This window comes from Candoia aspera, chromosome 1, assembly GCF_035149785.1.
Source record: "Candoia aspera isolate rCanAsp1 chromosome 1, rCanAsp1.hap2, whole genome shotgun sequence".
In the NCBI taxonomy this organism is placed as follows: Eukaryota; Metazoa; Chordata; class Lepidosauria; order Squamata; family Boidae; genus Candoia; species Candoia aspera.
Genome location: NC_086153.1, coordinates 329,931,778 through 329,959,450, shown reverse-complemented (window position 1 = coordinate 329,959,450; position 27,673 = coordinate 329,931,778). Strand labels below are relative to the sequence as shown.

The 27,673-nt window shown below is 46.4% G+C and overlaps 1 protein-coding gene across 1 annotated transcript; it reads left to right on the top strand.

Moving 5' to 3' along the window:
• Positions 1-1,050: 1,050 nt before the first annotated feature.
• On the top strand, positions 1,051-21,003 carry PIK3R2 (phosphoinositide-3-kinase regulatory subunit 2). Its single transcript, XM_063290644.1, has 15 exons — positions 1,051-1,702; positions 5,502-5,594; positions 7,056-7,118; positions 8,416-8,550; positions 9,212-9,416; positions 10,015-10,100; positions 10,538-10,643; positions 11,831-11,929; positions 12,073-12,253; positions 13,688-13,813; positions 13,937-14,079; positions 14,772-14,948; positions 15,563-15,634; positions 17,550-17,720; positions 18,874-21,003. The coding sequence occupies exons 1-15, from the start codon at positions 1,369-1,371 to the stop codon at positions 19,064-19,066; spliced, it is 2,184 nt and encodes a 727-aa protein (XP_063146714.1). The 5' UTR covers positions 1,051-1,368; the 3' UTR covers positions 19,067-21,003.
• Positions 21,004-27,673: the final 6,670 nt, after the last annotated feature.

The window sequence follows — 27,673 nt, the reverse complement described above, 5'->3', positions numbered from 1 at the left end:
GGGAGATAGTGTTTCCTGGGATAGAGATTTTAGAGGCACAATAGGGCAGAAGTTCCTCCTGTGGCCTTCTTCAATCTCCTCACTGGACTTGGTTCAAATTTTGCAAATGTGCATGTGTGTGTGTGTGTGTGAGAGAGAGAGAGAGCGTGCGAGAGAGGCTGAAAGGGGGAGATAGTGAAAGAGAGATGAATTCCAGGCTTCTGTTCCCAGTACAGTGTGAACTTCTAATGCCCTTCGCTGTGGCTTGCTCCAAGCCTCTCCAACCATTTCTTATGCCCTAAATAAATCCATTGTCACATGTTTTCTGGCCTGCAAAAATACTGAGAATTGGAAGCAGGAAAACTGAGATATCAAGCTTAAGAGGGAGAAGGGAGTTAAAACTTGGCTTGTTCATAACCTACGGCCTGGGAATTGGGGCTGCTCCATGTTGTAACTGAGGAATCTTATCCCTGTTTTCAGGGATTCAACTGGGAACAAAATCTCAGCTCTCCAACGACGATCATGCACATCTGGCTGCTTTCACTCCCAGTGTTCTGGACTCTTGTTAATGTGCTTTGTGAAATGAAGGGCTGCTCCCCTCCTGGCCTAACAACGGGGGCTGCTTGCTCTGAGACCAGTGGTTTGGGATCAAAGTATCTCATGCTTACCTAAGAACAGTGTTTCCCATTGAGGTCTTTCTCTGGAGGTTTTCCTGGCTGTTTAATTTACCTGGAGAGCAGTTTCTGGTTCATCAGGCAGCTGTACTTGGACCCCTCTGCCCCTCCAGTTTTGCACAACTGTATTTTTAGGAACTTCTAGATCTGTGTTTTATTGGGACAACCCCTCCCCCCATTGCTTCCTTTCTGCTGTCTTGATTGTGTTTTTTTCCTGCTGTTTGCCCTGTTCTTGGTATTTCTCTCTCTTGGTTTTGCTGTAGTGCTGAGCTCTGTTTCTGCAAGCTGCTTGGAATACCTCGTAAAGTCAGATATAAGCATTAGTGTTATTGTTAAGGAAGCATGTTGTTGAACCTGCCTGAGTGACAGTCTCTCTTCCTCCTCCTTTTCCAGAGTCCTGCACACCACAACGTCCTGCGCAAGACCTTTGAGATCCTGAGCAGCCGCCTTCCTCTCCTCCCCAGCCCACCTGCAAGTGCTGGATTATGCTTGTCACGTTCTCCCTTTGCTTCATCATCTGGTTGAATCGTGGCTTCAAGTTACGGGAACGGGGCTGTACTTAGGCCCCAGCTGTTCATGCCCGTGGACCCAGGAGAGCGGTTGTTTCACCTTCATGCAGAGCTCTTGAGAGGGTAGTGGGACAGCCACCCTATCCCACCCCTCTCTCTCGCTTTTTCCCTTGCTGGTTCATTGGCTTGGCCTTTTCCAGGGGACCATGGGGAGCACCGAGGGCTTCCAGTATCGGGCCCTCTACCCGTACCGCAAGGAACGCAACGAGGACATCGATCTGTTACCCGGGGACACCTTGGTGGTGAGCAAGGGGGCCTTGCAGGCACTGGGCTTTAAGGATGGAGATGAGCAGATGCCAAACCAGATTGGCTGGATTCTGGGGGTCAACGAGCGCACCAAACAAAAGGGTGATTTCCCAGGCACCTATGTGGAGTATGTGGGGCCAGTGAAAATCTCCCTGCCATCCCATCGTCCCAGGGTCACCAGGCCCCTGCCCGCCACTCCTGGAACAGGGGCAGCCCACACTCCAGAGGAACAAGGTGAGTGCCGTCAGGGTGCGAAGTGAGACCAAGGGCTTGCAAGAGGGAGGGAGAAAGAGAATCGGTGCGGCTTTGGGTCAGGCTTTTAGAAAATGCTGTTCCAGATATGTCCAGTCCAGGGAAGGTTATCAGCAGCAAGAACGCACCATCGTTCATTGCTCTGCACCAACCAGTTTCTTGGTTCCTGTTGCCATCTGCCTCCACAGGGAGAGTAGGTAGGCCCAGCTGTTCTTGGTCTCCTTAGCAGGAACAGCCCTGACGCTTGAGATGCCCTGCCCATAATAGGGGGCACCTGCAGGGAGATGATGTGTGGGTGCCTTGGCTTGACTCAAAGCCAGGAAGCAGTTTGGCCTCAGATCATGGGCCCTGGGGTCATGTGCAGCAACAACACATCAACATTCAGAGAGGCATTTCTGAAAAGAAGCCATAAGCTGGCCAAGGGAGTCAATTTTTCTCATTAGGCTTCCCAGCTTTTAACCAGTGCAGAAGAGGAAGTCCTGCTGGATGTGTTGTCGTAGTGTTAAATTGTAAAACCTATTTATGTGTTTTTTTAATGGACTGACCAGGTGCTCCAACTGGGAGCTGCAAATGTTAAAAAGAAGAATGGATTTATTTTTGTAAAAATGCTTATAAATAATGCCAGAAGCATGGACGTACGCACCTCAGTTGACCGATATAGCCAGCCCAATTTGGCACTTTCCAAAAAGGTGAGGGCTGGATTACCCAGCTGGCTAAGCTGGGGTGTGGCCAAAAAGTGAAGATGGAGGCTGCAATGCACATAAAAAGCAAGCAGAGCTCTGATTGCACCATTTCAGCCGCCATCTTGACTTTTTTGACCATGTTGCTAAAAAGTACGGTCCCTGACAGAATTGAGGATGTCTGGTTAGAGAAGGCTGGTCTAAATCCTAACTAAAGAGAAGTTTTTGTTAAACAGCTGTCAGATTTTCTCTGTCAGTAAATGTTTTCCTCCTCTCCCATTACCTGAAAATCCACATCTTTAGCAGATGATGACACCTTCCTGATACTGTAAAACCTTCGTGGCGCTTGCTGCTTTTCAGAATGAATGAATGACTCAGCTTTCCTTTTTTAATTTGCGTGCCTTCTGACCTACTATTAATATAATCCTTGGTCAATTACAGGCTGAGCACCCTCTGAACCCCATCCGTGCCCTGTAATGATGACTTTTGTAACTTCTTGGCTGGCCCCCAAAAGGCTGGGCAGATTGCGAGAAAATACAATAATCTTGGTGCAGTGCTGGCAATTAAGGGGTCTATTTCCAGGAAGAAGTTTTGCTGCTTCTCCTTAGCAGGGCAGATGAGAGATTTTTGAGTTTGTGGTTGTAACCTCCCAAATGTGGTTTGGAATCCCCACATTTGGGAGATTAAAAATAATTTGAAAAACTTTTTACATCCATCTTTGGGCAATGGCGGGTGGGAAATGGTTTGAGTGCTTGCTGGAGAAAAAGAAATGAATAATAACAATAACAATAGCAGCAACAGAAGCAAAATTTCTCTTGGCCCACTTTTCTCCCAACTTCTCTTTTAAAAAAAAAAATCTTATCAAGGTACCTGAGAACAGAATTCTTTACAAACCACCAAAATCAGGTTTCCTTCCTGTGTCCTTTTTATCAGCTAATTTTCATTGAAGGAGGGGGGCCCAATGCTGGAGGGGGAAGTGGGCAGCTTGGTGTATGCATTTTTTTCTGTTCTTTACACACACACACACACACACACACACACGTACAGCCACGGATAAACGTGCATGCACACACTGTTTCACAAGCAGGAATGTGCTGACCTGACATTCTCTGGCTGAGCCAGAGGATTTGTAGCTATGGGGCTTGGGGGCCAGCGCTGGCCTAGGGCCAGCTTGCAAGGAAGCAATCCAGGAGTGTTTCTGGCATTTTTGGAGCAGGATGACTGACAGATTGAAAGAGGTAGGAATGGGTTTAAAACCTCTTTTCCTGCAGGGTGCAAAGTACAGCCCGCAGCGGCTGCAGAGTGCGCTCCTGACCAGAAGGAAATGGCAGCTGTTTTACAAGGGAATCCAGCTGACTACCAGGTGCCCAGTAGAGTCTGGGAAGACCAGGCCTTATTTAAATAAAATCAGGAGAATTGGCAAATCATTGTGGGAGCTTCCTGCCACTTTTGTGGTACTCGGAGATTACAGCTATTTAAAAAACTTGGCCTGCAGCATCTGGTGTTTCCATCTGGGAAAGCTGGGTGCCACCTTGTCATCTTAATCATCCAGCCTTTTTTTTTTAACTTGAGCACATTAAAAATGTATATACCCCTTTTGAATCCTTAGAACCCTTCAGCTATGCCACTTGATATTTCTTGCAACAATCATTCAAAATATGCTAGTGTTATTACCCCAAACTGCAGTCAGAAAGATCCTAACCCCATAGCCACAAATTGGCTAGGTTTACACAATGCACGGGACGCGGTGGCGCTGCGGGTTAAACCGCTGCACTGCTGAGCTTGCCGATCGGAAGGTCGGCGGTTCGAATCTGCGTGACGGGGTGAGCTCCCGTTGCTAGTCCCAGCTCCTGCCCACCTAGCAGTTCGAAAACATGCAAATATGAGTAGATCAATGGGTACCGCTTCGGCGGGAAGGTAACGGCGTTCCGTGTCGTCATGCCGGCCACATGACCACGGACGGGTCTACGGACAACGCTGGCTCTAACGGCTTAGAAACGGAGATGAGCACCGCCCCCTAGAGTTGGACACGACTGGACTTTACGTCAAGGGAACCTACACAATGCACTTGTACCCTAAATTTGGGGTAGCAGCATCCCACAGTTGTTTGGGGTCACATAACTCCCCCAGGTTATCTGTTTTGCTTATCATGATGGTCTTGTCACACAGCACATTAAGACAATCAGTGGATGTCACATATCATGCTGAATCAACTACCACCCCATTTTAACCCAATGTCATATGTTGTATGAACTCAGCCATTGGGCCCCCAAACAGGTTTTGGGTTGTTGGTGTTTTTGGTTTATAGTTCATTCTCTTCATTGTGATGCTGCAGTAGCTGTATTAATAATAATAGGTCATCAATGGACACTTTTATTATTTATTTGTTTATCTATCAAATTTATATAGCCGCCCATCTCACAAACACGACTCTGGGCGGCGTACAATAAAACCAACAGTTAAAAACAAGTATAAACAACCATTATAAACAAACATATCCACTTTTCTCTTTTAAAAATATTTGATGTTGCTAACATAATTTGCGCGGTACAACTGGTGAGATAGTCAAAATGTACCGAAGCTGTACTTTAATATGTATGCAGTTGTCAAATACAATTTCTAATCAGGTACAGATCATCCCCAAAAATGATTCTCATGAATACATTGCTTACTTAAAACCAAGGAGAAACTAAAAAAAAAAAAATCTGTGGGAGAGAGTTTCATGTTGTTGTTGAAAGTGTTATTAAGTTTGTTTAACTGGATTTTGGTGCTGCCTGACTCCAGAACGACTCTAACCCTCAAAGTCAGTAATGTAGTAGCTTCTTCTTTTTTATCAAAATTTTGGCTTTAGGAATTTTGTGTAAGCCAATCAAGGCAACCCATCTAGAAACTTAATTGGCAAGAACTGTGGCCTCCTGTTATTGCTCCCTAACTTTGAGTGCAGAGCAACTGCTTTGTGTATTATAGGGCCCCCGTTCCCTTCTCTGTGCCGTGGGGGGAAAAGGGTTGTGCTGCTAAGTTCTTCCATTTTGAGATCCACTTTTCTCTTTCCCCAAATATCTCAGGCCTTTTGCTGATCTGTCTCTCTCCCCATGTTCCAGGGGTGACACTTCCAGAACTTTCCGAGCAGTTTGCCCCACCGGAAGTTGCCCCACCTCTGCTGTGTAGGCTGGTGGATGCAATTGAGAAGAAAGGTGAGCCAAGGAGAGAGTCAGGTGGCATGAGGAGTCTTCAGATTTTGTCCAGAGGCAGAGGTTGCAAGCTAGATAGGAGATGCTGGTATAGGAGAATGGCATTGAGGGGTCCTCCTGAAGCTTCTTGACTGAAGTTAAGACAGTCTGGATGGAAGACCACCTGGGGATAGTGCTTCATATGGGGTCTGTGTTACACAATGGAGAGTAAGGAATCGGTGTGACCTCTTGGTTAAGGGGTTGGACTGGCATCAGGGAGATCTAGATTTTTGCCCACCTTCAACCACAGAAGCTCATGAGGTAACTTTAGGCCACTCTCTCAGTCCAACTTACCTCACAGGGTTGTTGTAGGGGAAAAAATGGAGGGGGGAGCAGACCACTATGTATGCCTGCTTGAATTCCTGAACAAAAAGGCAAGATATAAATATAACAAGTAAAAGCAAGCAAACAGATGAATGGCTTGGTAATATCAAATGGAGTATAAATAGCCCTATTGTAGCCATTTTTTAAAAAAATATCAAACTTGTGTATTAGTCCTTGTTTTCTAGGTAGCAAAGGCTCGGTGGGGGGAATCATACTCTAGAGCTGGTGGCTTGGAGACCCGCTAGACCAGTGTTTTCAACCTTGGCCACTTCAAGATGTGTGGACTTCAATTCACAGAATTCCCCAGCCAGCATGGCTGGCTGGGGAATTCCGGGAGTTGGTCCACACATCTTAAAGCGGCCAAGGTTGAAAAACTGTGCGCTGGACCATGGGGCTGCTTGTTCAAAAGGGGCTTGCAGCCAAAATCAGTAAACAAAGGGATGACATAGCCCATCTTCTCAAAACCCTGGTTAACAGCTAGCGTGTTGGGTGCACAGGCAGGATCGGCAGGCGGGAGTGGAGTTGAACAGAGGAATACGTTGGCAGGGCACTTCCTGTTGTTAATTCTCTTAAGAGGGAGGGTGCATGGAAAAGCCATCTTCCCTCCCTCTTTGGAAGGGCTTATCCTCTGGGATGCTGGCGCTACCAAGGTTTCCTTTCCGTGGCCAAAGTAGATAGACCTCCATGAATAACTGCCCAGAGTCCCTCTTTTGGGGGAGATGGGTGGTAACAAAATTTGAATAATAAAATATTGATTGGAGGATTGGGGAGACCAGATTCAAAACTGCCTTGAGCTGTGGAAGCTCATTGGGTGACTTTGGCTCAATCACTCCCTTTCTGCCTACTCTTACAGGGTTGTTGGGGTGGGAATGGAATCGGTGCCTTGAGCGCTTGAAGGAAAGATGGGATAATGAAACATAAATATGAAGATGCACGGGTGGGCAAACAGGAAAAAAAATGTTATTTTCCCTAAATGCTTGCCCTACTCCTTAATTTCTATTTCTCAGGCCCCAAAGTGCAGCGTCCCTAGCTCCCTGCCCCCAGGAAGAAAAAAATCTCCTTTGTGGAGCTAATCCAATCTGCTGTGTGTTGCTTTCACAGGGTTGGACAGCAAGATGCTCTACAGAACATCTGGCTCCGAACTAAGGCAAGCACTGAGAACCGGTAAGAACCAGTTCTGCGGGGAGCAAGCGAGGCTGATCAGATGGAAGAGATTAGAGGCTGCAGCAGCAGCCACGGCATCTGCGTTCAGAGCTTCTCAGCAGCTGTCCCAGGCAGGGAGAGGAGAAGCAAAGGGGTGCGCAGGTAGAGAGGGCCAGGGCGCTTCTTTTGGTCCAGAAGGCTGGAAGGCATCCTGTGACCTTGTGAGCCCATTTAGTTTAACTCTCACTCTCCAAATTCAAAAGCAGAGAGAGGCTGGATGGTTATGCCACCCGTCTGCAGAGTGTTCTGGATATTTTTCTGTTGGTTGGTGTGGCATATGTTTGGCAGACGGAAGATCTCAGGACATTGCCAGATTGGCCCCCTCACCCTAAATGGACTATTTTGACTGGCAGAAAGCCACTCTTGTTTAAGATCTTACTCTACTTAGAAATTCATGGGTTGGATTTTCTGTATGCAAAGGAAGAGAAAATAAACTAGGGGACTCTCCAATGTTTAGGTCAATGGACACATTTAGAATTGGGGGAGCATATTATGGTGGAGTGGGTTGCAACCACAACATGGCTGTCATGGTAGGGATAATCAGTCACCAAACAACCACTAACCAGAAGAAAAATAGATAAGCTTGCTTTCTGTCACCATCCCTACAATCCCTACAAAGTTCCTCGTCATCTTAGCTTACCTTTGTCAGGAAATGATGGTCCTAGGCTGTTGGGACACATTCCCACCCCCATTTTTATTTTCTAACCTTTGGTTCATTTTTTAAACTAGCTGATGCTTGATGGTGCTTTGTTCCTGGATCCCTTGTGTAAGTCAACTTTTGCCTAGATTGGCTGCCACGTTTGTGGATGCCAAAACCACCAGTAGCCATGTTGGTCCATCTGTGAATTGTCAGCTGCCACTTTTTGAATTCCTTCCATTGACTTGAGCTCAGGCAAGTTAGTTTGTGTAACCTGGGAAGAGCTTGTATTAAAAAGAACTTTAAGGACATTTGAAAGTCAAAAAGCCTAAGAAAGTCATAAAAAATGTCTCTGAGCAGTGTCTGCTGTTGGCAAGACTGGATGAAGTGATGAGCCAGGGTAGTCCAACATGCCATATTTAAGACCTCTACAGTCAAGGTGCCAGAAAGTGATGGCAGAGCACTTGCTAGAGTCCTGCCTGCATTTCCTGTCGTCAAAGTAATCTGGAGAGTCCGTGCTGCAAGCTGGGAGAGGGATCTGGGTCAGAATGAACCAGGGTCAGCTTTGAGTCACTTCCTGGCTCAAATTCCTTTTCTCCCTCACTGTTTCTGTCCCTGCAGACTGGGCTGTGACTGGTGATTTGGAGGTCTTGGATGTGCATTCCCTTGGCGAGGCTCTCAAGGGATATCTGCAAGATCTGCCAACCCCGGTGGTGCCTCCTTGCGTGCAGGGTGAAATCCTACAAGTGCTCCAAGGTGAGAAGAGCTTTTTAGGGAAAGGGGAGCTTCAGGGTGGAAGTTTGGGAGGAGAGAGGCACAAATAGCTGCAAGCTGGGACAAAGATCAGGAAGCGTGGGATTGGTAGAAGGGATCCTTTTAAAAAAATAAACGCTTACTTAAATCGTTTTTGCCCAGCATTGTCTCAGAAAAGGCTCCTAGGACAGCTTATGTAAAATCAGTAAGAAAGATATTCGTCCCGGCATGCAGGCTTACAGTGTAAAAGACACAGCATAAAAGAAAAATGGATGAGAAGGGAAGAAGAAAGCAAGCAACCCAGGCACCAGTTCTCAAAGTTACATAATAGAAACATCTCAGAGACAGGAGAAGCCAAAGAGCTGGTCAGTCAGCAGGACCAACGTCATATCCTGATTCTCTGCCTTTGCTTCAGCCTCTGTTTTCTCAAACACGCTACAGTAATTTGCCCTGTTACCTTCTGGACTCCCTCCATGGCTTCTTCTCCCAGGATTTAATTTGAACGCTTGGTGGGGTTCTAGGTATGTAAGGAGTGCCAGTTTCCTGAGTCTTCCTAGCAGCCGTAGGCATGTTTCAGTATGCCCAGCATTTTGGTGCAGAGATTCACAGATTCTCAAGCTTCCCTGTGTTCTCCTTTTGGAAACTGACCCCTGCTCCTCCGTAGATGTTGCCCAACCAGAGCTTTGCCAAAAGCAGCTGCTTTCAGTGCTGGAGCCCCCGGCCATGCCTCTGCCGCACCTCCTCACCTTCCAGTTCCTGCTGCGGCACTTTTCCAAGGCCACCGAACAAGCCGAAAGCAATGGATTGTCACCTCGGACCCTGAGTGAGATCTTTGGGGTCCTGCTTCTTCAGCCGCCTCCAGCTGCCAGGTGGGCAGTCCCCAATCCCCCACCACCTCGGGGGAGGGATGCTTCTCTTTATAAGCACTCTTGAAAGTTCAGCAGGGGGTTTGAAAATACATCTGGAATGTTGTCGGGCCAGATGTGGCCAATCCTTGTTTAAAACGGAGCCAGAGAGAGGATGGGATGTGGGAGGTTTTTGAGATTAGAAGGAAGCAAGCAAGATCCCTACAACAGTGGAACAGACTCCCGAGGGAGGTTGTGGGTTCTCCCTCACTGGAAGCTTTTAAGAAGAGGCTGGGCAGCCCTGCTCCTGGGCATGGTTTAATTGGCTTTGGGCACATTGCCAAGGGTGGAACTAGATGATCCTTGTGGTCCCTTCCAATTCTACGAGAAAGGAGGCTGCCGTGTTGCATCTGTGAGTTTGGATCCAACAACCAGACAGAAAGGGGTTTGCATGGGGTAGGGGTGGAGCAGACAGATGGCAGCTTCTGGCATGAACAGGAATAGCCTTTGTGTTCAGAAATGATTTTCCCAGGGGGAGGAGCTCGTGCCCCGAATTCCTTTCAGTGGCTGAGGCACTAAGCTGCTATCCTGATGCATAACATTTGCCCTGTTCCTCCCGCAGCTCTGAGACAATACCTGATTTTCCCACTCTCTTCCTGGAGACCCTTCTGCAGACCAAGGACACTGAGCCAGACCTTCCCCCTCCAGGTAGGGAACCCTTGAGTCCTTGAGTATAATGCAGGAGAAGGAATGGTGAGCAGGGGTGCTTGTCCAAGGAGGAGGTAGTTGGAACAGAGCAGCAGCCTTCCCCAGCCATTCCTCCAGGTGTACTGAACAGCCCTGCTGGCTAGGAAGATGAAGGTCAACACATCTGGAGAGCAGCAGGTTGAGGAAGGCTAGAAGTGGGGGGCGAAAAGATGACTGCCCAGGCCCCTAGTTCATCAATCCCCTTCAAGGAGGTTGGCCCCCCTGCATATACCAGAGAGAGCTTTCTCTTTTGCGATGGGCATGGGGAATAGTGGGGGGACTTCACTGCTCAGATACCGTTGGGTCCCCATGCTCCTTTTCAAATAGAGCATGGTGGTCCTCCGGGGCAGGGTTGAACAGCGGCTCCCTTTCAGCCAACCAGGCCCTCTCTTTTCCAGCTCTGCCTCCGAAGCCACCCAAACCGAAGCCTGCAGCAGCCTCCCTGGCCAACGGGAACGGCACGACCCTGCAGGATGCAGAGTGGTACTGGGGAGACATCTCCAGGTAAAGGGGACCCAAGGGAGCTCGAATCCAGCCTGGGGTCTGGGTGGAAGGAACAGATGGCTCAGAGTGGGACCCTCTGGGAGTTTGTTAGGACTTTTGTTGCTCTTTTGATAAACAGTTCAGTAGTTAATTCAATTGTAAATGAGTTTGCCAGTCTCTCTTCTACCAAAGGGGCACCTCCAGGTTTTTTTTTTTAAAGGAAACTGTTTAAAGGGGTAGATTTGGAGCCTTGCAGAAGGTAATGCCTCCTTGTGGATCTCGAAAGTCAGGCCCTCCCTGGCAACTAAGGTGCCTGGTTCTCTGTCTTGCCTGCCATTTCTTTGGGGCTGTAGAAGAATTGGGTAGAGAGGATCTCATCCCTCGAAAGCATTTGAAGAACAGTATTGCAAAACCTGGGTCAAGTTCTCAATGTACTACAAAGCTTGTTGAGGGACCTTGAGCTGTCTCTCCACCCTCCACACCATCTCTCCACCCAGCCTACCTTGTGGGGTTGTTGTGAGGATAAAATAAAATCAGAGGGTGTGTGTGGCTCTTTTAGAGGAGAAAGTTAGGGAGGTGGGGCATCAAGCAGCAACTAAATGGTGGCTTCCCTGCATGTGTGCATGCAAACACACACACACACACAATTTCTTTTGAGGCTTATTCTTTGTATTCCTCCTGAGACACAATACCTCCATTTTCCTCCCCTGTGTAGGGAGGGAATTTGAACTTTCCTTCCCTCTCTCCCAACCCTATGTGGGCCTTTCCCACAATTCTTGGCACCTTCAAAAGAGGGCCATGTCACTCTCCATTTCTCTTGGCCCATGGCTAGTCCCCTGCACCCATCTCCTTCCCTTCCCTTCTCACAGATAGGGTATCAGGGGAAAAAATTGAGCACACTGACAGGGTAGAGAGGGTACAAAAGGGCTGGTTGGTTGGTTGTTGGCTTGTTTCTTGCTTTTTAAAGTGTGAGTCATGCAGAATCATTTGGAGTTGGGTGGCCTTTAAATTGTATAAACAGACAAACATTTAACCAATGTATATGGCCACCCATGTTAAGCAAATAACTCTGGTTGAGAGGTCAGCTTTCTAGAAGAGGCCTGGAGCTTACAGGCACCCCTCTCGACAACGTTGCCACCATGTCCGTATATGTTTGCGTGTGTGGAGACGGTATTGAAATGATCCAAATCTTCCCGCCACTTTTTCAGGGAGGAAGTGAATGAAAAACTCCGAGACACTCCTGATGGTACCTTCCTGGTGAGGGACGCTTCTAGCAAGATCCAGGGTGAATATACACTGACCCTCCGGTGAGCCCCAGTTTAACATTGATGGAGAGCTGCTTGAAAGGGGACGAGGGCCAGGATGCATGCTGGGGGAGAAGGGGCTGTGGGGTGGAGTGTGGCTTCCAGGCTTCGATGGGCTGAGTGTCACATCCTTTCTCTCTTTACAGGAAAGGGGGAAACAACAAATTGATCAAAATTTTCCACCGGGAGGGCAAATATGGCTTCTCAGAGCCACTGACCTTCGGCTCTGTGGTGGAGCTCATCAACCACTACCGGCATGAGTCCCTGGCCCAGTACAATGCCAAGCTGGACACTCGGTTGCTGTACCCAATCTCCAAGTACCAGCAGGTGAGATGTGGCCGTCACCCATTGTGCACCAACGGAGCCGGCCTCCATCAGAAATGGGATGCTGGATGACCTCAGCACTTCCTGAGTGGAAGGGACTTGACTGACCTGAAGTGGGTAGAGATGCTGATCAGGGTTGGGTTGCTACATGAAACATCTTCCTTAAGAGGCAGTCTGACTCTGGATTTCAAGGACTGAAGGGGACGATAACTACAGGTAGTCCTTGACTTACGACCATTTGTTTAGTTACTGTTTGAAGTTACGACGTCACTGGGAAAAGTGACTTGTGACCGATCCTCACACTTACAACAGTTGCAGCTTCCCAGGGTCACGCGATCACCATTTGCAACTTTTCCAGCCAGCTTCCGACAAGCAAAGTCAATGGGGGAAACTGGATTTGCTTATTGACTGTGGTGATTTGCTTAATGACTGCAGTGATTTGCTTAATGGCCACCACAAAAAGGGTCGTAAAATCGGGCACAACTCACTTTACAACTGCCTCACTTAGCAGTGGAGGTTCCAGTCCCAATTGTGGTTGTAAGTCGAGGACTACCTGTATCTTCATCTTCTGCTTGGTGTGTGCCCCATTGGAGCACACAGGTGGCCTGTGGTTCAAATGGGACTCTGGGCTGGATTTACGATCCAAAGGTTAGGCAGATTCATAGGGGAGAAGGGCAATTTATCTCTGATCACAAGTTGAGGTAGCTAAACAAAGCCTCCATATCTAGCAGCAGTCTGTCTTCGTATGTTAATTGTGCAGAAGAAGCAATATGGAGGGAGAAGAGATGTTTCCTAGGTTTGTGTCCTTCCCTGTGCTGTTTCTTTACTGCCCCCACTGCCTTCTCCCTTTGGAAAGAGAATGCTGAGCTAGCTCCCAGATCTGCTAGAGCTGTTAAATGTAAAAAATGGATTTAGATTAATATATCAGGGAGTGGCACTCAGTAGCAATTAACCGTGGCAGTCTTAGATGCTCGCTACCCTGGCAACCTGGAGGTATGATGTGCCACTGTTTCCATTATTCCTAAATTTGGAGGGCAGCAGATTTGAAAAGGCTGTCTTGGGTGATCAGACGCTAATTCCCCGTTGAATAACTGGTCTGCCGGCCTCATTAATTTTCTGAAAAGAACATGAGAAAGGGAGGAATATGCGAGCAATTCACTGCTGGAACAAAGAAGGGAAAAGTGGCTTTCCCCAAACTAAAGAGGAGCCAAGAATCTTAAAACCCAGGAAGGTGAAATTACAGCAAGTTGCCAGCGGTGCTTTTCCCAGAGCAATTAAGCTAGCTGCCTTAAGGGGGCCTTCTTTCTTTAAAGAGAAACTTGGCAAGGTATTTTGGAGCATCTTGCTCTGGGGCAGGAAGCTCCCTGATGAACTTCTCCCATGTCATTTCCAGGGATGGTAATGGTCATTCCCTTCATCCTTGTTCTGTTTTGGCAGGACCAGGTGGTGAAGGAGGACAGCGTGGAGGCTGTTGGGGAGCAGCTGAAAGTCTATCACCAGCAGTACCAGGACAAGAGCCGCGAGTACGACCTCCTCTACGAAGAATACACACGCACCTCGCAGGTACCTAAAGCCTGCCCGAGCGCACTCCGGTTGCCTATTTATTGTGGGTCCGCCTGTTCCCTCTCCAGTGCAAACACAGTGCTTCCTCTCAACTTCATCACTGTTCTTCTCCTTCCTGCCCAGGAATTGCAAATGAAACGGACGGCCATCGAGGCCTTCAATGAAACCATCAAGATCTTTGAAGAGCAGTGCCAGACACAGGAGAAATGCAGCCGGGACTACGTGGAGCGCTTCCGGCGGGAAGGGAACGAGAAGGAGTTGCAGCGGTGAGACCCTTTCAAAATAGGGCTAGATAGGCACGCTCATCTTTTTTTTTCCTAGCCCAATGGGCTGAACTCCACAAACAAAGAAGTGGGTGGGGTCCAGACAAAAATCCAGTTAATTAAAATGAACAAAGTACAGCTAATATGGTTAATCCCTGTGTGTTTGATTTTCCGCAGCTGTCAAATTAAAACTTAGAATTTGCTGGCAATTCTTGGTGCTCTGTGGCCTTTCCAAATGCTTTTAATGTGGGGCCCAGGTGACCCACAAGTCTCAAGTCTTGCACCTGTGGGCTAGGCAGTGGTCAATAAGGTCATCTGCACCTTACAGGTTTCAGCGCCACCCACATTCACTTGTCTGCTGCTTTGCTAAATTTCTATCCTGCTTCTTCAGTCCTCTTACAGCAGCTAACCGAATGTGGCTGTTTTGGAAACATCTCAGCAAGATTAGACCTGGTATTTGGATGGGAAAGCACCAGGAAACCCAGGATTGTAGGTTAGACTGGAAAATAAAAATAATCCAGAAAAAGGCAGTGACAAACCACTTCTGTCCTGTTGTCAAGAAGGCAATGTGATTGTATCTCACCTTGTGGGGGAGTTTCTCCTTTTTCCTGCATTCCCACCCTAGCAGAGCTGTTAAGGCAACTTCTGAGCCTTTCTTGCTTGTCTCAACAGCCTGTCCCTATGTTTTTTCCCAGGATCCTGATGAATTCAGAAAAGCTGAAGTCTCGCATTACCGAAATTCACGACAGCAAGATGAAGCTGGAGCAGGACCTCAAGCAGCAGGCCTCTGAGAACCGGGAGATCGACAAGCGCATGAACAGTCTTAAACCTGACTTGTTGCAGCTGCGCAAACTCCGTGACCAGTACCTAGTGTATGTGCTCTTCATGCCCATCCTAGAAATACAAGCATGCGTGTGTTTTAAAATCTGCCTTCCGCAACCTGTGGCTTTCCAAATGGGTTGGACTTCCGTAATTTCCAGCTGCCGTTCTGATAGCATAATCCTGCCCCCCAGTGGCCTCTCTGTAAAATGCAAGTGCTGTCATAATTCAGTGTTAAGCAAGCCTAGACTTGTGAGGCTTTCAACTTGATTACTGCTGTGTGTAATAGTTAAAAGCTCGAGAAAGGTGCTGATGAAAACTGACCAATGTGTGCTTCATTTATTTGAAGGATGCATGGCCTGTCCATAAAAGGTTGTTTTCCAGGTTAGCTTACAGAACATCAGATTAACATGATCTAGTGACAGCTAAGATTACAACAAAAGTAATAATTAAAAACAGTTCTTTTAACAGTTAGAATTTTTCCAATCCACTTGGATAATACAAATAATTACCTTTTTATAATTACGCACTAATGCCTTCTTGATGTGGTCAACATTTTCATTCTAATTTACTAGGTTTGGCTGCAGCCTGGAAGAACAGCTTTGTCTGTGTCCCTTAAATGGTGTTTAAGAGTGAGCAGTTTTCTTTCCTTTTTTTGCACCTCCAGATGGTTGACCCAGAAGGGGACTCGCCAGAAGAAGATCAATGAATGGCTTGGCATCAAGAGTGAAACTGAGGAGTAAGTGGCTTCATTCTTATTCCACTTCGAGAGGGCTCATCATCTCAAAGCCTGTGGACAGGGAACTGTTTTGCATTCAGAAAGTTCCAGATTGAAACCCAACCCAGTTTAATAACAGAGGGCTTATTTTGTTTGCAGCAGTTCAAATCCTGACATCCCCAGGTAAAAGGAACATTTACCAAGACCTAGCTGGGTGCAGATAGTAGGGATGCCCTCTTTGTGTTCTGCCATCTCAGGTTTTGGGTCCAGCATCAACCGCAACACCAAGGAATGGGGAGAGGAGTGGCAGTCCTCTTGAGGGACAGTCTAATGGTGACCAAGGGTGCTGTGCTCAAGGAGCTGGGCTGTGAGCGCCTATTTGCATTGTACTGCAGGGACAAGCTTGTACTGTTGCTTGGGTACCGTCTTGCATGCTGCATGGCAGGATCCCTTCCACAAGACCTCATTGCTGGGTTTGGGTTGGAATCTTCCTGGCTGCTACTGCTGGGGGATTTCAATTTCCATGCCTTGGGATGGGGGTTGGAGTTGCTTGGTGATCTGGTAGAGGAGGTCGCTGTTAACCTTTTGGTGTGCCTCCTCTGAAGCTCATTTCTGCCTCAAACACCTGTTGGGCAGTGAAAACCATTAGATTGGCCCTTCTCAGGGGCCTTGAATTCACACAGATACTTGAGGAGTTTCCCAACAATCTGGCTTAGCCCCTGGATATCTGCAAGACAGTCTCCTTCAACTAGATCGTGGATCCTACTCTTTGAAGTAGGATTTACCCTTTGGAAAGCTGCTGGTTCCTCTCCTGTGAGAGATTTGGGGTATGGGTGGAACAAGAAACTTCTGTTTTGCTGTGCTGGCACCTGCATTTAGAAGTAGGCTTCCACCAGAAGATCTGAATGGCACCATTGCCTGCAACCTTCAGAAAAGCCATTAAAACAAAGCTGTTCAAAAGAGCCTTTATTTATGATCTAGCTGTCAGACCACCTAACATCTTAATGTGAAAATGAATAGTTAAATGATGTGTTGGTTTTAATGAATTCATTATTTAGGTATTGCTTTTTCTTTCTTTCCGGTTTTGGTTATTACTGACATCACCATGAGTTCTTTGGAATGTGGGAGTATAAAATATTGTCACAAATTAATAATAAATAAAAGGATCAAATAGGGCATGGACTCTACAATCAGCCATGGCCTGTCACATTGTCCCACCACGTTAGAGTAATACCAGCTTTCCAAGGTTTTGAGCAACCCTACAATAAATTGCAAAGGGCTCAACATAAGATCTTGGGATTGATGCCTGTGCTCTAGATCTCCTTTCTGTTTTATGTGCCCTTGGAAGTCCACCATGTCTGTTGTGCTCTTAGGGAAGGAGATTGCTACTTTGTTAGAGGGCAGGATGTTCTCTAGTAATATCTCATCATTTAGGAAGTAGAGTATAGGTGGTAGCAACTGGTGTTTTGGGGGAGAGCCAGTTTGGTCTAGTGGTTAAGGTTCCAGGCTAGAAAACCAGGAGACCGAGAGTTCTAGCCTCACCTTAGGCATGAAAGCCAACTGGATGACCTTGGGCCAGTCGCGTGCTCTCAGCCCACGACATCAGGCTTGGGCGACAAGCCGGTCAGTCAATTCCTGTTGCCACCAACAGATCAACGTTGGGTTGACCTGAAAAGCAGACCCTGCACCTGCAAGAAAATGCTAGGAAGAAAAAAATCCTAGTGTTTTGGGGGCAATAGGAGGTATCTTGATACAAATCAAGGTGCAAGATTATGCCAATGTGTTCAGGACTCTGGCAAGAAGGCTGTGGCATTCTCTGTTGGCGATGGCATGAGGAGGGGCAGAATTGGAAGGGCAGTCCTCTTCCCCAGAGCTGCTTTCATGGAAACTGGCCAGGCTTCCCTATCATGTTCTCATCATTAGTTCTGCCTTGCAGCCAATACTCCATGATGGAGGACGAAGAAGAGTTGCCCCACCACGATGAGCGGACATGGTACGTAGACAAGATCAACCGCACCCAGGCAGAAGAAATGCTGGCGGGCAAGCGCGATGGGACCTTTCTTATTCGGGAGAGCAGCCAGCGAGGGTGCTACGCCTGCTCCGTGGTGTGAGTTGTCTTAAGGATTTTTTCATTCATTTAGAAACCAAACTTCCTTAGTTTTAGTTGGCTGAATTGATTGATCAGCTGACTTGAATTAGTATGTGCCTATTTTGTGGTGAAACTCAGATGCAGCCTTCCTTCATTTTCTGATATGATGTAGCCAATATTCTCTAAAAGGTGTCCTATCTCACACAGGAAGGGATGCCTCTTCCAAAATGCTCTTCCTTGTAACACCTAAAAGTATTCATTATTTTTCAGGGCAACAACTTTCAGAAATTGCCAGTGGAATGCACCATCTTTAATGTATTTATTTACTTATTCCTCTTACAAAACTGTATGGCCACCCATCTTAATCAAATAATTCCAACAATAAACAAGGATAAAAACGAAACATGCGTATAAAAACCATAAAAAGAACAGTAAAAAGCACCAGTTAGAAGGCACCTTAGAAGAGGCACTACCTGTTCCTTAGCATCCAGTCCAAAATGCCTCTTCAAAAATGGCAGTTATGACCTGCTTTTTCTTTAGATGCTGTATTTGTCTTTTTTGTTTACTTTAATATTTAACAAATACAAGTAGTCCTCACTTAACAACCACTCATTCAGTGACCGTTCGAAATTACAACAGGGGTGAACAAGGAGACTTATGGCCAGTCCTTGAAGTTATGGCCATCGCGGTGTCCCCGTGGTCAGATGATTGCAATTCAGGCACTTGGCAGCCAGCATGCAATTACAACAATTGCAGCCTCCTGGGATCACATGACTGCCGTCTGCAACCTTCCTTGCCAGCTTCCAACAAGTAGAGTCAATGGGGAAGCCAGCAGGAAGTTGCAAGTCGCGGTCATGTGACGTTGCACTTAATAATCGTGCATGATTCCTTAATGACTGGAACTGCCATCGTAAGTTGGTATGGTCACATGATTTTTCGCTTTACGCCCCCGTCACTTAGCGACAGAGTTCCCGGTCCCGGTTATGGTTATTAATTGAGGACTACCTGTATTGCCAAGACATTTTCAATATTACTGCTGGAAATACTGCATCTTGGATAATATCCATCTTCTCTCTTTTGCCCCGCCACCCCCCCAGTTGTCACTCAGTGCCTTTATGTCATTCTTTTTCTTTCTTGAGCAACGTGTAATGATCGTTTCTTGTTCTTGTAGGGTGGATGGAGACACCAAACACTGTGTGATTTACAAGACGGCGACAGGCTACGGCTTTGCAGAACCTTACAACCTCTACGCTTCGCTGAAGGAGTTGGTTTTGCACTACAAGCACACCTCCCTCGTGCAGCACAATGACTCGCTCAATGTCACGCTGGCACATCCTGTCCTCTCCCAGCCTCCGCCTAGATGAGTGCTTGCATTCCCTTCCCTACCACTTCCCATTTCTCACCAGAGAATCAACAGATTCACTTCCAGAATCTGATCAATGGCCTGCCTTTCCTTGACTGCCCTGTGGGATCAAAAGCCCTTCAGATTTCCTTCCTGTGTTCACCCTTAACTATGCCCATTGCTTTCTGTCAGTGGCTCTCATCTTCCAGTTCGTTTTCCTGCCTGCCCTCCTTCCTTTAGGCCAGTGTTTCTCAATCTTGACAACTTTAAGACATGTGGACTTCAACTCCCAGAATTCCTCAGCCGGTATGCTGGCTGGGGAATTCTGGGAGTTGAAGTCCATGCATCTTAAAGTTGCCAAGGTGGAAATACACTGGCCAACATTTTTTTACATTTGCTGGTGCATTTTGAAGAAGCTCTTTAGATCCTTTCTTCACATTCTCCTAGTGGCTTGTTTTGGTGCTAGGGATCTTAACTTACACCCCTGGGCACGATCTCAGCAGGAAGCTGTTCTTGAAAAAAGGTGCTTTGACAGGCTGGCAATCCCTAAGAACTCAGGGAGAGGCCATTATTCCCTTTCTCCTTTTTCTCCCTCCTGGATTTGCCTGAGAAGGACGGGATGAGATGGTTGAGAGCTCCTCTGGCCTTGCATCTGTGTTGGCATCCACATGTCACAGCTCAGTCTGCTTTGGAGTGACTCTCTCCCCAGTGTTGGCTTTCCCTTCCTTCCCCAGCACACGATGATGTGACAATAATCAGTTTTAGCTTCCTATGCAGCTGCTTCTGTTCTTAAATATGCAAAAATGGAGAGCAGAGAAGAAAACTCCATTATAGTGGTCTTTGGAAGCTCTGTGTGATGTCCCTCTATATCCCCCCTGCTTCAATCTGCCTTGCTTTCCAAGCACTTTACCTGCTGCCGAATGGGCAGTGGGGGGAATCCAGCAAGTTCAAATGCCCTCGCACTTCAGCCTCCCCCCATGGTTCTATTTAACCAGGATGCAGACCCTGCCTCTTGGATTCTTTGAAGGCCGATGCTGAGGCTAGCAAGGGATGTTGGAGATCCTCGGCTGGAGATCCTTAGTGGCTGGGTGCAAGGTGAGACAAGGTGTAGCATCCTTCTGATAGGGCTCCACTTCAGCATCCCAGCCAGTCCTGCTGCTCAGGGCTGTCCCTGTCCATATTTCTGGATGAACCTGGAGATAGGTGGCTCAACTGCATGCATGCTGGCATAAAGCCATAAACTCATTTATGCCCAAAAGGAAGGGGAGGGAGGGAGCTGCCAGTGTTTCTCCCTAGTAGGCTTCCTCCACCTGTAATATCCTGGCCTGCTTTCTGTAGTGCTGGCTGCTTCCATTTCCAGGAGCTGGTCTAAAGCCATTTGATCAGTACAACCCATATCACTCACTCACTCACTCACACACACACACACACACCCCTTGTGATTTCTGTCTCATGTGTGCACATGCAATGCTCTCTGGTCTGAGCTTGCATCAATAAGCACTCTATCCTTTGTCTTCCTAACAAAACCCCTTTCTGACACCATTGCTGGCCTCCAGCAAAGGAGGGAGTCATTTTTTAAATTCTCGTTGTTCTTCTCATTTAGCGAGGAGGAGGGCTCATTCATGGCCACATCCCACCCCCCTGGATCTGCATGATCCTCCCATGCAGAACAGAGCAAGCTCAAGTGAATGGATTCCAGCAGCAAAAATGTTCTTTTGCGTTCTTATTCTAGATATATGCAATAATACCAAACGCCTCTCTTATTCCCCTTCCTCACATCATTCCAGCCATACTTTCCAGGCTCCTTCACTTTAAAAAAGGAAACAAATGTTTATTAAATCATTGTAAGCTCCAGTATTTGCGTCAGAATTTGTTACTGTAAGATAAAGAGAAAATTAAAAGTTTTGTACGGTACTTCAGCATTAAAAATAAAAATAAAATGAAATGTGTTAATGCAAAATTGTGTGCACTTCTCTTTTTCTCTCTGCCCTGTTTGATTCTTAAAATGGAAAAAATAATTCAACTTCTTTCTTTTTTTAATTTGTGGGGGGCTTTAGGGCTGGGCTTCATGGCCTCTGAACCAAGACCAAGACTGAGCAGTAATAACTTTTAAGAAACTTTTCTTCCTGAGGAGGAAGTGGGTGGCCTGGTGTTTTTTGTAGAAAAGGAGAAATGAAAAATGATTTCTCTGCATATAAGTCAGGGATCTCAAAAGCGTAACAACTGCCAACCCCTGAGGACTGCAACACTGGTGTCTTCATACATTGATACAAAAGTTAAAAATGAGGAAGTGTATCACATGATGTTACTAAACATAATTTTATTCCTTTGTTCGTTTAAATTTCAAATTTCATCACTGCACGAAGCGACCCTGGGTGGTTAAATGCTTCATTTCGACCACTTATCTGGCAGTTTTTTCATTAACCGCAACATCAGTATTTGGCTTTCTTTCTGGGTTGGTATGTATTATTTTGTCAAGACAATTTATAGGATGATATAATTTAAGAAGCCCATCTTATATACCAAGACCTACCTGAACCCTGATCTTCTTTTTCTTTTTCCATGCCTGGCACAGTCCATCTGCCTAACAGAAAGTTCTCCCACCTCCTAGGCTGGCAGAGGGGCCCCTCTTGCCAGGCACCCAGACCCCTCCTCCCTTGGCCATCTTGTTCCCCCTTTGCTTGCGCAGCCCTGGCTTCCTGGCCCCTTTTTCCTGGCCAAGTCTTGCTTTGCCTTGGCTCCCCACTCTCACTGCCTGAAGATCCCAGTGCCACCTGAGAAACAGTGCCCGCCACTGGCCTCCAGAGACACAGGTTCCTGGAGGGTGGTGGCATGGGTCAGCCAATCAGTCTCTGTTATTGCCAGGAGCCCTGTTAGGTTGGCCTGAAGCAAGCTGCTAGGCTGCTATTTCCAAGCTGTTCCTCTTCCTGGAATGCTTCTGTGGCCCAAACTGGGCATCTCTGTGGTGCTCGGCCAGCCTTGCTGGGCAACATCCTACCATCTGCAGAAAATTACTTGGAAGGGTACATGTAGGTTACAAGCTTGAGGCTCCTGATCTCAGCTCTGGTGAGTTGTGAAACCTTCCTGTAGAGGTGGTTATGCTCTGAGTTTCTTAACTTCCATCAATGTACCCTGAACAGGGCTGCGGGGAGGGGAGAGACAGTTCATGCGTAGGTAGCAATTTGGCTTTGCCCCGAAACCTGCCATTTGGGGAATTTGCCCTTTTGTCCTGTTCTTTGGCCACTGACCTCATAGCACTCTTTGGCTCTAATTATTTGCTTCTGGAGCCCTCCCTTCAAAATAATTCCTCTCACTACCACACAGTCGTAAGTTTAGCTACTGATTTACTTCTTATTTTCATATCTTTTCGGCCATTCCCTGTGTAGCTGTGGTTGCAGTTTTTGCAGTGTTCTTGCTAGGCCTCTGTTTCATCCTGCTTCTGCTATTTGGTGACAATCATGCTGGTGTTAGGCAGTCCAAACGCCAGATTTCTGTGGGCCCCAAAACACCCCCTAGATCAGTGTTTCTTAACCTCGGCAACTTTAAGATGTGTGGACTTCAACTCCCAGAACTCCCCAGCCAGCACCGGTCTGGCTCACCTTAATGTTCATTTCCAACACTATGATTCTGTAGTCCTAGGTCCCAGTTTTCTGAATGTCAGTCTGTCTGGAAGGCATTTTACTCCAAAATGGAAAGTGGAAGAGGACGTTGATCTCTTTTGCTTTGAAGCACAGCCTTGGAGAAGCCTTGCCTAAGAAGGACTGCATGGATCCTGATGATGCTCATATGGTGACAGGTAATGCTGGCATTTCTTCCTGAGGCCCAGCCCAGGCTTCTCCAATAGAACAGCCGTCTCTCCACCAGATAAACCCCCAAAGTGGCATGGCTTGGCTTGGCAGAAGCAGCAAGATCAAGAGGAAGCGGGCCCTACAGACGCTCTCTGTTGCTGTGCCTTTAATACATCCCTGCTTAACCTTATACCTTTCAGATCTGCCCTAGTGCATCTCTAGCTGGGGCTACACTGGGTTGGGGAGGGGGTTTGAAAGAGGTGGTGCTTCACTGGAGGGGATTAGGGAATAGCTTTGCCATTCATTTTAAACCAATAAAACTGGGGCATCAAGCCTAGCTCAGATGTACTGTAAAACGACTCTTTCGCACGGTGCTTCTGTCAACTCCTCTCGGATTGCTGAATTTTGATATTTTGTCAGTGGTGCCATCTTGGAATCATAAAAAAAAGTGAGAGTGGGAGATCCTGGGAACACGCAACAGTGCAATGCAGGCTAAAGGAGGAAGAGGGGAATAATCTGGTCCATCTGCTCCCTTCTCTATGCATGGGTTCTTTATACCCTAGTTCAGGGTTTCTCAACCAGGGTTCTATGGCACCCTGGGGTTCCACGAGAGGTCACTAGGGGTTCCCTGGGAGATCACAATTTATTTTAAAAATTATTTCAAATCCGGGCATCTTCACATTAAAGAGGTAAGTTTCATTCTTTTAGTTTAAGAACACGGTTAATGCCTATATACAGGCCTACCCGTGAAACAAATATCGTAATTTTGTAACTTGCGGCCTACATTTGAGCCTGAATGTGCAGGGGTTCCCTGAGGCCTGAAAAAATTTTCAAGGGCTCCTCCAGGGTCAAAAGGTTGTGAAAGGCTGCCATAGTTGAACCACTGTAGACTAGACTGGGAAGAAATCAGTGGCAAATCGCTTAGGTGGGTATGTTTCCATGAAAACAGTATGGAATCCACGAGGAAACCTCCCTTTCTTACCTTACCTTACACAGCTAGAATATATATTTTTTCCTTTGCTAAGCTAGTTTCCATATTACACTAAGTTTGGGGTAGGTAACAACTTATGGGTGAACTTAATGTGGAATTAATTTTTAAAAATACATTGCCATTGTTCTGGTTATATGTTGAAGTTCACATTTTTCTTATTGTCAAATGTCCAACTTCATGACAGAATGGTTGGGAGCAGTGTGCCTTTTTTTAAAAAAAATCTGTGGGTGGTTGAGTGATTCAGAGTCTATATTCAGTTCCAGATTTCAGGGTTGGTGTGGTATTTTCACTTCAGCAATGATCAGAGGTTTGGTTAGCCAATGCCAATAATAAACCCTACCATGTTTATTAAGACACTCTGCAAGAGGCTGTAGCTTGTCCTTCTGGAGTCCAAACACAACCGCCTTGGAACTGGCAAGAATTAAAACCTGATCTAGATCCTGAGAGTCCAGAACCTAACATCCCTCCTTTGTTTTCCACAGACAAGAACTATTAACTATCAAACATCATATACCATTAACAATAAACAGTAAATGTTGCAGGAATAAAGCGACAATACATAGTCCTGGAATTGCAGTAATTTCTGGATTTGCACTTTCAACCTCAGTAGTAGGTATACTGGTCACATGGTAGGATCTGGCCTTAGGTACAAGTAGAATTGTGGTGAACCTGGCTTTAAGGAGGTGTAGTGAAACACACTCATAGGAATGTCTTCTGTTTCTTCCATGTGTGGGAGATCTCTAGGTATCCACAAGTAACTGATGGGATGCATGGATGTGCCTTTCTAGGTAAAAATCCAAGGAATTGTTCCATTTGGAGAGAAAATGGTTGTCCCATTTTGCTGTGACTGGTGTCTTTGATGCTGGTGATCTTATACAGGGCAGTGTTGTATGGGGTTGATAACATGCTACGATAACATGTGTTTTCTTTACTATTTTTTTTACATCATCCCCAATGTTGAGGTTTGGCACTGTGATATGCCACGCTCAGTCTGCACTGCCTTATGTTTTCGGCAGCTGCATGTTGTGCATCAGATTGAGACAACAGGTCAGGGCATCACCACCACCACCACTACCCTTCAACATGAGGAATTTTCATTCGCAAAATTTGACTAAAGAAAATGGTAGCTGGGGCAATTTCAGTAGAGATATATGGGCTGTAGCTGTTTAGTTGCACAGAAACCTATAGAACTTTTGCTGAATGCTGGATCTGGTAGCTTTGGCTATCAGCAGTTTTCTTGAACATGCGCATGAATTTCTCAACTTCCCCATTAACCTCAGGCAGAATGGAGTAATCAGTGTACTTAGCAAACTGGGAAAACTGTTCACATTCACATGTTTGACGATGCAGCATCAGTTTATGTTCTTAGATTCATTGGATTTATTATAATGTATAATTCATGGAGAAAATCTATCTATGTGGTCATTAACAGCTGACACCAACTTGATGGCACATAATTATAAATAAATAAAAGTAATTAATAACAACCACTTTGGTTATTAAGACACATAGCCCTGGTCAACAGCTGGGATATAATTAGGGACACACACACAAATCACTTCCAACTGAACACTGAGGCACAACAGGTTCTTTGGAATATACAGAGACCCAGTGAATTTAAAGTAACAGCAAAACTTTACTGGTTGCAAGGTACATTTGCTCTTTCTCACAAGCTCACACACACTCATCCACACTTACCCATGTCCTTCTCAACTAGTCTGCCAGGCACTAGCTAGAGGGACAGAAGCTGCCAAGTCTGGATCCAAAGACGGCTCAAGGGGTGGGCGGGCTTTGGGACCCCCTTTATCCCAAAACGTCCTTGCTTTGTTGATTCACAAGACAGGCAGCTACTCTGGCCTTGTTAATTTACAAGTCTGATAGCTGTTGATGGGATTGGGGAGGGTGTTTCCATGTGCTCAGGCCCAACTTCCTTTGTCTGGTTCAGGTGACATTTTTCCTTTGTTTCCTTATCAACTTGCTTCCTTCTTACCTGTTGGAATTATCAGGGGTCAACTCAGCATTGTCTCATAAGCATAAGGGAGTCTCTCTAGCAAACGCATCTCTACTGTGCCTGTGGGATGTCACATGGCTCACCTGATTTCCACTTCCTCGTTCTTCTTGGGCTTGGGGATTAACAGTCCCCATTACCTCGTGGGCAGACATGCAAGCAGGAGGTGTTGCAGGAATGCAGCCCTCCCCCAACCATCCTCTGCTACCAAGAACCAGTGATGGTTAAATACTTTCTACTATGAACATACCTGTATCCAGATCTACTGAATAAAAGTAAGCTATTTCTATTTTTTTCTTCATCTAACTACAGTGTTAAGACTGAATTTATTTCTGAGCATAATTAAGCTTAATGTGCAAGTTCCTTTTTTTTTGGCCATTTCTACTCTGCAAGATTGCTGTTAGCTGCTTGGAGTTCTTTTATTAACCTTTTAAAACTCCATCATTATCTACCTCCCTGAAGGGATCTTTTAGACAAGATTCCTGACTTTCTGTCCTCTCTGCTTAATCTTTAGGTTATGGCAGCTTCAGCCTAGTTTCACAGCAGGAGATGGTGAGCACAAAGAGGACCCTGCCCAGGAGAATGTAGGGAAATTGCAGAGGCAAAGTACAGGTCCTTTGGGGTGGGAGGAATGACCAGAAGTCTCTAAACACAAGCACCAGCCCTGGCATGAAGAGGGAGCCAGGGAATAGGGTGGCAGGTCCAGGACACCTCAAATGGTACTGCTCCAGAGTAGGACAAAGGGATGGAGAGAAGAACTGTGAATACCAGCCAGACATTTGTGATACTCTAAACGTGCAACAGCCAAACCACCTACCAAAAAAGCTGCAGTCTCTCTGAAAATCCACTGGATCATACAGATGCTCATCCAACAAGAATGTACAACCCTTGCTGTGAGATCAGTAAATGGTTACAATGTCAGTTGATCATCAGTTATTGTAGGCAGAGGAAATTGGGACAATCCAGGAGCTCCGGAGACACAGGAGTGGGGGGAACACAACACAACTTGGGAAGGAGTTGAAACACAACTATCTTTGTCTTATCCATACTCATGCTGACTTGTGAAGCACAGTGTCATGTTTGTTGAGTCATTAATAGTTAGAGTTGCTCCCATATCAATTATACCACATGACCCCGTGGCCTTCTGGCATGGCTAAACATTGCATAGAAAATACTACGAAAGCATCCCTCCTTTGGGGGAGATGGGCAGTGACAAAATTTGATAAATAAGATAAGTAAGTGTTATCAAAACCAGTCACAATCCTTCTGGGGCTGCTTGGGCTTGATGATTTGGGGTGTTCATATGGTCTAAACCTAGAGGAATGGCCTACTCTCTGAAAATGATAATGCTAATGGGAAGCATCCCTGGCACTGACATGAGGAAAAGATGGAGTGCAAATTGTTGAGGAACTTGCACAGCGATCCATTGGTTCCTCACCTGAGCTTGCATATCTGCCACATCTGTTCTTGCAACATCTTGGATTGTGACTAAAGCACATTCCTGAAAAGGTGCCTTCTTAATTTGGCAAATAGGCAACCTTGAATGATCTTTCTCCTTACTTCCTGCTCTGTGTTGGAAAACTTGCACGAGGACGCCAAATGGTACTAAACCACCAGAAACAAAATGCATTCATGTTCTCCTTGCTCTGCTGAGAAAACACGTGTTGCTCAAACTCAATGTCCTAAAACCACTGGAAATATTGATCAGAGCTGTTGTTGCTTGGTTGGCATCAAGGCTGTCTTCTGGACTGGGCAAAGTTGATGACATAATGCCCCTTCTCTTCTGCAAAAGGAAGAAACATGATTTGTTTCTTTGTAGATTTGTCTTCTCCATCTTTTCTA